This window comes from Monodelphis domestica, chromosome 2, assembly GCF_027887165.1.
Source record: "Monodelphis domestica isolate mMonDom1 chromosome 2, mMonDom1.pri, whole genome shotgun sequence".
NCBI lineage: Eukaryota > Metazoa > Chordata > Mammalia > Didelphimorphia > Didelphidae > Monodelphis > Monodelphis domestica.
Window position 1 is genome coordinate 462,988,958 of NC_077228.1, and position 12,182 is coordinate 463,001,139.

The following is a 12,182-nucleotide window of genomic DNA, read 5'->3' on the forward strand; positions in this document are numbered from 1 at the left end:
CGATCATACCACATCTTACATTTTTGTTTTGATCTTTGTATGTTTTTGGAAGGATGTTAATAAGCTGGACAATATTCAAATGCAAATGAATATGATGGTGACATTAGTAGAGATCTGGTCATTAAATGATTTTTTAAGGGAGCTGGGGTTATTTAATTGAGAAAAGAAAAAGCTTTAAGAAGACATGATAACTTCCTTTATACATTTTTGGACTATTATGTCCAAGAAAGCTTTGACTTTTTCTTCTTCAGAAGGCAAAGTTATAAGCAATGTTTAGATGCTGAAAAGAGTGGTGTTTGTGCACTATTATCTAAGAAACAATGATCATGAGAATCTCAGAGAAACAAAGAAAAATGATATGAATTGATACAGAGAGAAGTAAGGAAGAGGAAAATAATATATAAAATCTAGAACAATGTGAATTAAAAAAATAAAATAAAACAATATTAGCTAATTAAAAACAAGCTCAACCCCAATGAAAAGATGATAAAATGTACTCCTATCCATTTGTTAAAACATTGAGCAATTATGGGTATGGAATGCTACAAATAATGACAAACATAATTGCTATGTTGGTTGATTTTGCTGAACTATTTTTTTAAGTTTCCTACAAGGAATGACTTGTGAGTAGAACAAAGAGAGGAGTAAAATTAGAATTAAACATAATGTAAAAATAAAGAACAACAATAAAACATTTAAGATGTAAAAATAGTTAGTTATGGCCTTTATTTAAAAAATTTCCAACAAATAGAACCATCTAAAAGTGGAAGTGTCTAATTAGGAATAGAGTAGACTTCTCTTTGTTAGTTTTTAAAGTGGAGATTTGATTACCACTTTTCAGGAATTCTCTAGAATACATTATTCCTGTTCAAGTATGGATTAGATGAAATGGCCTCTGTGGTCCCTTCCTGTCTTGCTGCTATGTTTCTATGATTCTGTGATTCTAATTTTTGAACTTAGTAACCTTAAGGTTAAGGTTAGAATAGTTCTATACTCAGGAGCATTAACGTATGATTCAGAATGTAGCAATGAGAGGGAGAGGAGTCAGATAAATTAATTCAACAAAAAAATTATAAGTTAGAATAATCCAGGTCCTAGGTTAAATAAGGTCCAGGAGAATTGAAGGGGAAAGATCTGGGGAGAGAAAATTCAAGTAGAGAGAAATAGCAATAGTAGCCTGGAATCAGTCAGTGGAATCAATCAAGATGTTATTAAGCATCTATTTAAGCTGTTAAGCATGATGCACAGTCAGAAAGATGCAAAATCAAAATGAAATAGATTTGTCTTCAAGGAGCTTGTGATCTGCCAGGGAAACAATGCTCACACATTTAAGTAAATGTTAAATAAAGTATATAGAAGGGTACCACCCATTTTCATAAGCAACTTTCCATGTGATTTTATCAGTACCAAAAATGATAAGAGGTAGCATTTATAAAGCCATTGAAGTCTTACAAAGTGATTAATAACTATCTAATTTAAAAATATATTCTTTAAAACCCAGTCTGAGTAATCAGTGCTATAATTATCCTCATCTAAAAGGTAGAGAAACTAAGTCAGGCAGTGGCTAAGTGACTTGCTCAGTGTCATACAGCTAGTATGTTGCTTAGGCCAGATTTTAACTCATTTGTTTCTTTCTCCAGATTCACTGTGTCACCTGGCTGCTTTAGAAGGGCTAAGAAGGCTTGACAATTTTCACTTACTGACCTGACACTGTATATACTACTGAGAAAATACAGATGAAGGAAACTCAATTCCATTAAATAGTAGACATAATAAATGCTTGGTGACTGGTTGACAAAATATTTTTCAAAATTGAGAAGAAATACAAATCTGTGTTCATGACTTTGAATTTCAAGCATGTTCTGCTTGTCCCATAGAGGAATGAGTGTAAGAAGATTATATAGACTTGATGTCAGGAAATGCTTCTTATTGATTAACACTGTACAAGGCATAATGGGCTTTTTTGGGAGATTGTAATACCTCCCACATCAGAGCCCTTCAAGGAAATATTGAATGATCACTGGATGGATAGATAGTAGAAGGGATTCTGGTCCAGTACAGGTCAGACTAGATATTTTCTGGGGTCATTCCCAACTCTGAATTTCCATGGCTCCATGTATCTGTGTGAGATATATTTACAGAATTTCTTCTCCAAAGGTTTAATTTAGAGGAGTTTATGCTATATGAAGGCCATTTTTTGGCAATAAATAATCATGAAAATGTAACTCCAAAAGAAATTTCAGAGGTTGAACTTCTTATGTATAGACCTGAGTTTCCAAACTTATCAATTTAATTCGCTACTATTTTGTTTCATCTTTCCTAACTCAATTTGTATCCTTTTTCTTAAATATATGATTCAGTTAGGTGATACTGAACTATCAGCTTCAGGGATTCATATGGGATATAGCCCTTTATCTTCTTAAATGATCAGCTCTCTTTGTATGACCTCTATTCTAATGGATGTGAAATGTCTTGACACATTTTCCCAAACTATTTTGAGACTAATTCCTTTAATTTCATGTCTTCCTTCACTTTTTTTCAGAAACAGTAATGCCCTGTTCTTTCCCAACTAAAACAAATGCAGACAATCTCAGAATATAATATTAAGTGGGTTCTCAGAAATTAGCAAGTTTAACCTGTCATTGAAGAGATTATACTTTTTTTACAATTTTCTTAACCATAGATTTCACATCTCTACCAGAATATCTCTATTAATGGTGATCTCCTGGCACAGAGTAATTAATAAGTGTTAGCTGACAATAACTAAAAGAGGCCCAGTGGACACTTTGGTTTTTCCTCATGAAAAAGCTGCATGTGGCACCCAATGCTTTTATTATACATTTATGTCCTTTGGGGCAAACAACTCTATCTTATCTATAAGAGTCCTTTATAACCACTTGAGAGCTGTGATCATACCCATCTACTTCCTCATATAACACATATGTTCTTTACCACTTTGATTTTTCTCCTTTGGCCACGGGCTGGTTTTCAATGTGTTTCCTCAAATGTAAGGCCAAGATGGAAACACTATAGTTCATCATACATTTAAATCTAGTAGAAGGTGAATTTCTTATTGACAGGGATTGCCTCACTTTTGTATTTTCATCCCCTGCACGAAGCCCAGCATCTGATGTAAAGTAGGCATTTAGTGTTTGCTGATTTTTCACTGCAACTTCCTCCTTCCTTGATGAATGCACATTCAGTATTAATCTTCTGTTTCCAATTCCAAAACAATCTCCTTCCACTGAACCAATAATTGATCTTTTTTGATGAAGCTTATTTTGTCACTTTAATACTAAAAGCATTATTCTCATCAATAATAATGATGACAAAATGATTTTCCTCTCACTACCTACTTCTCTTGCAATTTTTTCTTTACTCTTGACTTTGTGCTCAATCTTTTCTTAAGTCTACTATACAGTACATTTCTGATTGGACAATGTGGAGTTAGTTGCAATGAAATTTTGAGGAAGAACAGGAACTAGTTTTCTATCCTTCTGTATAATTTTTAGACTGGATATTGAGAACAAGATAAATCAATGAGAAAAATTAATCTCTATTTATTTGGTTTACTATTTTATCTGCATGTAAAGTTTCTGAGTCAGAAGTCTTGATTTCAGTTGACTTAATTTTTCTAAGCTTCAATTTCCTTAATTGTAAGTTGGGAATAATATTTCTTGTAGCATCTACTGTGTGTGGAGAGATGGGGAAAAAGAAGTCTGAAGCAAATGCTAGAAAAGCAAAGAATCCAGAACTATCAATCAAGATGAACATTGTATTTGAAATGAGGACTGGGGAAAGATAGTTAAGAAGGAGGAGGCAAACTGAAAATCGGGGTCTCTTTGCCTTGAGACAGAAAGGAGGAAGGACAAAAGTCCTGCTCTCTGATTTCTCTCTGCTGCACTACAGTGACTTAATTCTCAAGACCTGTTGACCATTTTCCCAAATCTGAATTATATTTCCACCATCCTCCAACTTGGGAATTGTTTAGTATTAGGGAAACCCCAAATCCTCTTTCCCTTCATCTTCTTATCTTTCCCTTTCTCCCAAATAAACCCCTTACTAAAACTTAGAAAAGAGAGAGAGTACTCTGTATGATAAACCAAATACTTACTCTGAGTTGATTTCAGTAAGACCTACAGAAGAATCAACTGAAGGGAAGGGAGGAATTGAGGAGGGAGGTAACCAGGGAGGGTGAAGGAAGGAAGGAGGGAGGAAGGGAGGAGATTGGCAGTCTGATCTTGAATTATCATTTATCAATTAAATAATCCCTTAATACACTACTTTACAAGGTTGTTTTAAGAGTTATTTGAGAGAATAAAACATCCTGTTTAAAATTTTGATTGCTAGGGAAATGTTATTATATACAATTGATATTATCATATCATATTATTTCAGGATTCAGATAGAAATTTCCAACAAAAACTGCTATATTACTATTAATTCTTTTTATCTTTAATATTCTTAAAATTATTGCACAAGTATACAAACTGCCAAAATTTTGAGATTAAATAGAATAAAATATTGTAGAATATTGAAAATAATTTTGAGATAACAGTCGGAGCAAACTGGACAATATATGGTTTTTTCTATATCTCTATTGTTTAGGAAGCTTCCAATTCCTTATAGATTAGAGATTATGAATATTTATTACAATGACATATATAAAAAACATTGTCCTTATATTTATATCTTGGGTAGTTAGATAACTCAGTGGCTAGAGAGCCAGTCCTAGAAATGGGAGGTCCTGGATTCAAATATGGCCCCAGACACCTATTAGTTTTGTGACCCTGGACAAGTCCCTTAACCCCAATTACCTAGAGCTTACTATTTATTCTCCTGCCTTGGAACTGATACTTTGTATCAATTCTAAGATGGAAGATAAGGGTTAAAATATTTTTATAGATCCATGCTATTTCTAGGTTGCTGTTTCTTCTCTAATCTTCTTTCTCTTTTTTATAGAGAGATGGAGTTTGGATAGAAATAGTCCAGTATCCTCCAATTCCTCTTATATATTTAATGCTTTGACAACTGCTGAAATATTATACCATTTGTGTATAAATAACCTCTTTTTAAACTTATTATGAGCATTAGGATTTAATCTCATCTTTTATAAATTCACTGAAAGCATCTTTCCAACTCTAGGAAGCGACAGGGTCACTTAGACATATAGTGTCTGAAGTCTGATTGAAACTCACGTCCTCCAGGCATCAGGTCCAGAATCTTTTTTATCCTTTAATCCACCTAGCTGCCTTCTGTTCCTAAGTTCCTAAGTTCCTAAGTTCCTAAGTTCCTAAAAAATCCTAAGATTTTTTAATTGCTCTTACTAGGTCTTTATATTTGGAAGCTTCTCATTATATTCAGACTATTTTTGATTTTGAGAATTTGAGATTTTGAGAATTTGCTATTTACCTTTGAAAAACATGGTTCTTAAATATTAATGTTATACCTGGGTAAAAGTGGAGAAAAATTTGGTTTTAGTTATAATCCTCCAGCTCCAGTATAGTTTATAAGTAATCTGAGGGACAGTATTTGTAGTATCAAAATTTATTGTCTACAGGTCCATGAAATATAGTGAACATTTGATAGATAATTCTAGATGTAATTAATGCCATGCTTGTTTTTTGGTAAGTGCTAAACATTTCCAGTCTGAATTTTTGAGTTCCACAGTTTTAACTGTTTTCTTGCATAATCTACATTAGTTATCTGGTCATTAAGTACTAGCTGCTTCAAGATAGTCTTTCTTTAATGAGAAGGCTAGCTCTTTGCATACATCTAGCAAAAACTGAAGGAAATCAGCACTTGGTACAAAATCAGCATTTATGAATGGTCTAGATCATAAAAAGAATTTTACATGATTCCATGGGCCTTCCAGTTACCATATGTTCCCACATCAATCAATAGTCATATTTTCAGTCAGTAACTCTTCTAATGCCTTTTGCTTTTCCAATTCCTCACCATCCACTATCTAGATTACTGTTTCTCAACACCTCTTCCCCCCAATTATCCTTCTATAATTTCTGTTATCAATTTCCTAGTTCTTATTTGCCATAATAAATCCCTTTGTTTCTATACATGTAGGCTATCAACAACCACATAAAAATGTGCTAAATCACTAATAGAGAAATGCAAATGAAAACTTCCCTGTGGTTCCACCTCATACCCATCAGAATGACAAATGTTATAGAGCTTGTAGAAGGACAGGCACATTAGTTGGTGGAACTGTCTATTAATACAACAATTCTGGATGGTAATTTGTAACTATGCCCCCAAATTTACTATGCTGTGCAAACCCTTTGACATATTGATACTACTACTAGTCAGCATGTAAGTTAAATCCACTTGGTAAGTATTTATTAAACTATGATAAGCACTGAGGAAATAAGAAGAAGTAAAAAGGAAGATATCCCAGGTCTTCAATGAGCCTACATTTTAAAGGGGAAAGGGGTACTTACATAAGAGAGGTCATGATAGCAAAGGCTGGAGAGTCAGAAGCAGAGAGAGGAAGAATAAAGGATGGCTAGATTGGGTCCATCTTCAAAATAAAGGTTTTTAGGAGGAACTCAGCAATTGGAGAATGGGGCTTGAGGAGTGGAGGGGGAAAGCCATCTTACTCCAGATATGGTCTGACTAGGGAATCAGTGGAATTATTGTTTCTCTTGTTCTGGATACTATTTTTCAAAGATAATAAATTAAAGATTACAAACCTAAGAGATTGAAAGGATTTTTTCAAAGCAAACAGAAAAGTGAGGAAGAGGTAGGAGTGATCCATGACACTGGTAACTACTTCAGAGACATTGGGAAAGGGAAAAAAAAATTAATCAGTCTTGGAGCAAGAGAAAGGGAGGAAGAAGGAAAGGAAAGGAAGTAATCATTTTATGCATCAGTTTTTCCTTATATAAAAGAAACCCAATAATAAAACATAGGGGTCTTCTGAAATTCCTTGCCATATTTCAAGGAAAATGTTTCATCAACTTTTAGTCAGTCATACCTTATTTACTACCCTAAAGTCTCTCTACATTATGATGACTCATTGTCTTAACTAGTCTTAATTCCTAATGATTTTTTAATTTTTATGAATATTGAAGCCACTCTTAAGAGAATCAAGATTTGCAAGAATCAGAAGAGTATTTAAAGATTGTTGTATAAGCACTGTAGGATTTTCCAAAGTTCCCCAAATGTTTGGGAAAATGATAATATTACCACCAAACATTTTAAAGGTGGCCATTTTGAAGGGTATGCTGCATTTTTGGACAAAGATATCTATGAAGTTGTTTTTTTTTAATTCCCTAAGATTAAGTGACTTGACAAGGTCACATAGCTATAAGGTATTGTATGATTTGAAAGTACATTTTATTTTTTATCTTTTTGTGCCTTTCTTCTTAATTTTCACTAGGTTTTATATTGTATATCCTATCAGTAATTTTAGTGAGTATACTGTAAAGGAGTATTTTATTTTCCCAATGCCACCCTTGCTACCATTACAATTATGGGATGATGGTACAGGCAGTAAGATGGTTAGTTTCTATTGGGTTTTGTTATAACTTTCCAGAGGGACTTACACCTGAATTAGCAAGGGAAAGATTTAGTTGGACATATCCATTTATAATGAGTGGAGGACAGGTAAGCATGATTGTTTTGGAGACAAGTCCTATGAATGGCTATTGCACTAAGATATGACTCATCTTCCTACCCAATTAACTGGTTTATTACATAGTCTTTGGGATCAGTTCATGGCCCCTTTTTGTTTAGGGAAGAACCCCAGGAAACTCTGATCCCTACTTTAGAGACCACTGATTTAGTCCAACTACATCATTTTACAGATGTGGAAAGTGAGACCCAGAGAAGGGATATGTCATGTAAAATTTTTTTTTATTTAAATTTATTTATTTATTTAGAATATTTTTCCATGTTTCCACGATTCATGATTCCTGCCCCTCTTCCAAAGACTTCCTCCTCCTGGAGCTGACAGTTTCACTGGCTTATACATATATCATTGCTTAAAAACCTATTTCCATATTATTATTATTTGCAGTGGAGTGATCTTTTAAAGCCAAAATCCTAATCATATCCCCATCAAAACATGTGATTGATCATATTTTTCTTCTGCATTTCTACTCCCAAAGTTCTTTCTCTAAATGTGGATAGCGTTTTTTTCTCATATGTTCCTCTGGATAGTCTTGGATCATTGCATTGCTGTTAGTAGAAAAGTCTATTACAATTGATTTGCCAAAATGTATCAGTCTCTGTGTACAATGTTCTCCTGGTTCTGCTCATATTTCTCTGCATGAATTCCCAGAAGTCTTCCCAGTTCACATGAAATCCCTCCAAATCATCATTCCTTTCAGCACAGTAGTATTCCATCAGCTTCAGATACCACAAAAAACTTGTTCCGATATACTCCTATTGATGGACACCACCTCGTTTTTCAATTTTTGCCACCACAAAGAGCACAGCTATAAATATTTTTATATAAGTATTTTTCCTTATTATCTCTTTGGAATACAAACCCATCAATGGTATGGCTGGATTTCATGGCAGGTAGTTTTTTAAGGTCTTTTGGGCATAGTTCCAAATTATCCTACAGAATGGTTAGAGTAATGCACAACTCCACCAGTAGTGTATTAGTGTCCTGATTTTGCCACATCTCCTCCAACATTTATCATGTTCTTTTGCTGCCAAATTGGTCAATCTGGTGGTATGCCATTTTTAATGTTACTGATACTATAAGTGGGAGATGTGGATGTTGCTTCTTTTTATCTAGAACCATACTATCTCCAAGAGAAAAATGAATAAGCACCTGATATTTTTCAGCCCAATTAAAAGAAACTTTGAAATTAATTTCATAATTATGGTATAATGGTATGGTACAATGATCAATTACTGAATAAACATAATGATCAATTGTTGAACTGAAGAGACTATTAAAAGGAAACATGGAACATAAAGAATGTGCTCTGACCTCTGATTTCAAATACGTAGGGAATGCTTAATATGGATCTATCTCTCTGCTTACGCAGATTGGAAATCTTTTTATAATATAATCTTTCATCTATCAATTGATGAATAGCTAAATAAATTGTGGTATATGATTATAATGGAATTATTTTGCTATAAGAAATGACAAAAAGGATGATCATTAAAAAATGCCTGGAAAGATCTATATGAAGTCATACAAAATGATGTGAGTGGAAGCAAGAGAATATTCTATACAGTAACAATAATAATGTATAATGATCAATTGTGAATGACGTAACTATTATTGGCAAATATTCAAGACAACTTAAAGAACCTCATGATAAAAAAAATTAGCTATCTACTGCTTTAGAAAGAACTGATAGAGTCTGAATGCAAATTGAAACAAATTTTTCACTTTTTGTCCTTCATGAATATTTTTTTCTTATTTAAGTGATATGTTTCTTCTTTAACAATATGACAAATATGGAAATATGTATTGCATGATAGCATAGTATAATCTTTATCATATTGTCTGCTCTCTTAGAAGGGATATGAGGAGGGAGGGAAGAAGAGAATATGAATTGTAAAATATCAGAAAACAATTATTAAAAATTGTATCAATGTGTAAAAAAAAATTAAAGAGGAAAAAATGTATTATAATCTTAGAGGTTTTCCTAGGAGCACTGAGTGACTGAATCAAACAAGTATCAAAACTTGAGTATCATCACCTAACTAGTGTGAGTCCCAGGCAAGACTTGGGGTCAGGTCTTCTTGACTGCAAGGATGGCTTTCGATCTACTATGCTGGGTTATACCTTGAGTAAGTAGTATGGTACAGTAGATAAAATATTGAATTGGATCAGAAAATTAGGGGTTACAACCCTGCCTCAGATACTTGTCAGCTGTCATTTAATCTCTCTATCCTTAGTTCCTTAGACTGTAAAATGGGGATAATACCAGTAGTCCCTACTACATTGAACCACTTTAAGGTATAAATGAGAGAATCTTTTAAAAGTATTAGCGAGCATAACAAAAATAGTCAAATGTTAGCTATTATTTAAACAACTAGTTTCTGCAGGGGGATTAACTAGATGACCCATGAAAACCCATCTCTCCCAGATGAAAAATTCTTCAAAAGAATTACCTACATATTTATATGGATTAATCTGGAGCTAGTTTTCTTCCATTACATAATTGCCTTATGGGATTATTACTTATTTTTTTCCTGTAAAAATGAAAAACACATCTTCTGGAAAGATTAGACTCTTATTTCAATTAATATCCTCTGGATTTGGGTATTAATCTTTATACCTAGTAGAGAGGGTATAATCATTCAAAGGGCCTAGCAGGTGTCCATTTAATTCCTCCTATTTGCTTATAAACAGCATGTGTCACACTGGGATCAAGAGGCCTTTCAAAAATTAAAACCTTCTTGAAAGTAACCTTCCATTAAAATAATTTAAAATAATGTAATATTTGACACAGATAATTAGAACTTTATTGACTATATGCTAAAATCATATTTTCTCATATATCACCTTATGATTATAGAATTGCTATTTTTACCTATATACTTGCATATTGCTCATAAATGTGTAAATGAAACACTCATTAAATCTGGGGAACTAGGAAATTACATAGTCAAAGAAAAATGATCTATTTTAGCTCTGGATAAGAGAAACTGCTCTGATATCCTTTTATTTTGTTTTGTTTTTGCTCCTGTCAGTTTATATTTCATGCACTGGATCTGAACTTTGAAGTCACTAATGATGGGAATTTTTTTAAAAAGGCCACTATATTAAATTGTTACTTTAAACCCAAGGGATATTTTGAACCTAAAACTCTGACTGTGAAATATTCACCTTTTGAAGACGACCCTCAAAGAGAGCCAGCACACATTTCACCTTGTGAATTTTATGGCTGTCTGAAAATCATCTTGAACTAGTGAAAGGAATTTCTTTATCTTAATTTAATCAAGTACTTTGGAGTGCTCCACCCTTTTAACTCACTCAATTAGTCAGGAACTTGTGAATCCTTTTGATAAAAGTTTACATGCCCAAAGGCCACAAACTCTAAGATTGAAATAACAAATATGCACGGGAACCAATTATATCTACAATTCATTATACAGAAATCATTTACTTAGGAATATCTATCAATTTCATAGGAAATTTTCTCTTCTATGAGCTAGACATCTCCGTTTTCTTCAAGAAATCCTCATGTGGCATGAAATTAAAGCACATCCTAAAATTGGTTGCCTCATTCCAATTTATTAAGGATTTTGTGTTCATTTGTTTTGTTTTTTAAATCCAGTTCCCAGAACTGAATACAACTGAATATAATGCACAACCTTGGGTAACTCATTAAATAGCTTTGAATCTCAGTTTCCAAGTCTATAAAATGAATCTATAAAATAAAATAAAATGAAGGAATTGGAACAGAAAACTCTGATTTCTACATCTCAGTGTTATTGTGAGGATAAAATGAGACAATATTTGTGGAACATTTTGTTAAATTTCAAGTATTATTTGATGATGATGACAATGATACCTATGTTTCTGGTCAAAGTACAGGGGAACTATTACTTCCTTATTCCTGACATTGTAGCTGTTGCTATCATCATAGTCACCCTCCACCCATAATTTTCCTCCTTTCATTTCATTCCTCCTTCTCTCAATGTTATATTCTCTCATTCTGCTATACCTTCTCTCATTTTATATTTATACATATTGCTGAGTTTCCTATTTTTTGTCCTTCAATTTTAAGCCTCCATAAGTAAGAACCATATTTCTTGGAATCCTAAGCTATATCACTCCGTGAGTCCTACTACTTGTCCAGCAAAGCCATATTGGTTTGACACAGCTGGATCTGTTGTCATTGAATTAGACTTAAAAAAAAAAGGCAAATCACCACCTGCCAAGGAACAACAATATGACCGCCATCAACAAAACCCAACAACTCTACCTGTAGAACAGAGGCTCCACTTTGCAGAAACTGCAGTCCACTTTCTGCGGAGTCGATTCCCCCGGTGGCTAAAATGGGAAATCCAGGCAAGTCTCTGGCGATGGCTGCTACAGCTCGTAAGGCTATGGGTCTAACGGCAGTCCCTTTGGGAAGGAAGAATAACCAAGGGTTGGTATATTGAGCATTTTTATATATTGCTGGAGGATGGCTATCATGTGATGGCAGTGTTGTACTAGACAAAATTCAAATGTGGGTTATCTG

The 12,182-nt window shown here is 33.5% G+C and overlaps 1 protein-coding gene across 1 annotated transcript in view; it reads right to left on the reverse strand.

Annotated features, from left to right (window-relative positions):
• DPYD (dihydropyrimidine dehydrogenase) overlaps positions 1-12,182 on the reverse strand; it is a 1,041,936-nt gene that overhangs the window by 175,200 nt on the left and 854,554 nt on the right. Inside the window, exon 19 of the mRNA XM_007485012.3 lies at positions 11,922-12,064. Coding sequence (XP_007485074.2) covers positions 11,922-12,064 — 143 coding nt within the window. The remainder of the gene's footprint in view (positions 1-11,921; positions 12,065-12,182) is intronic.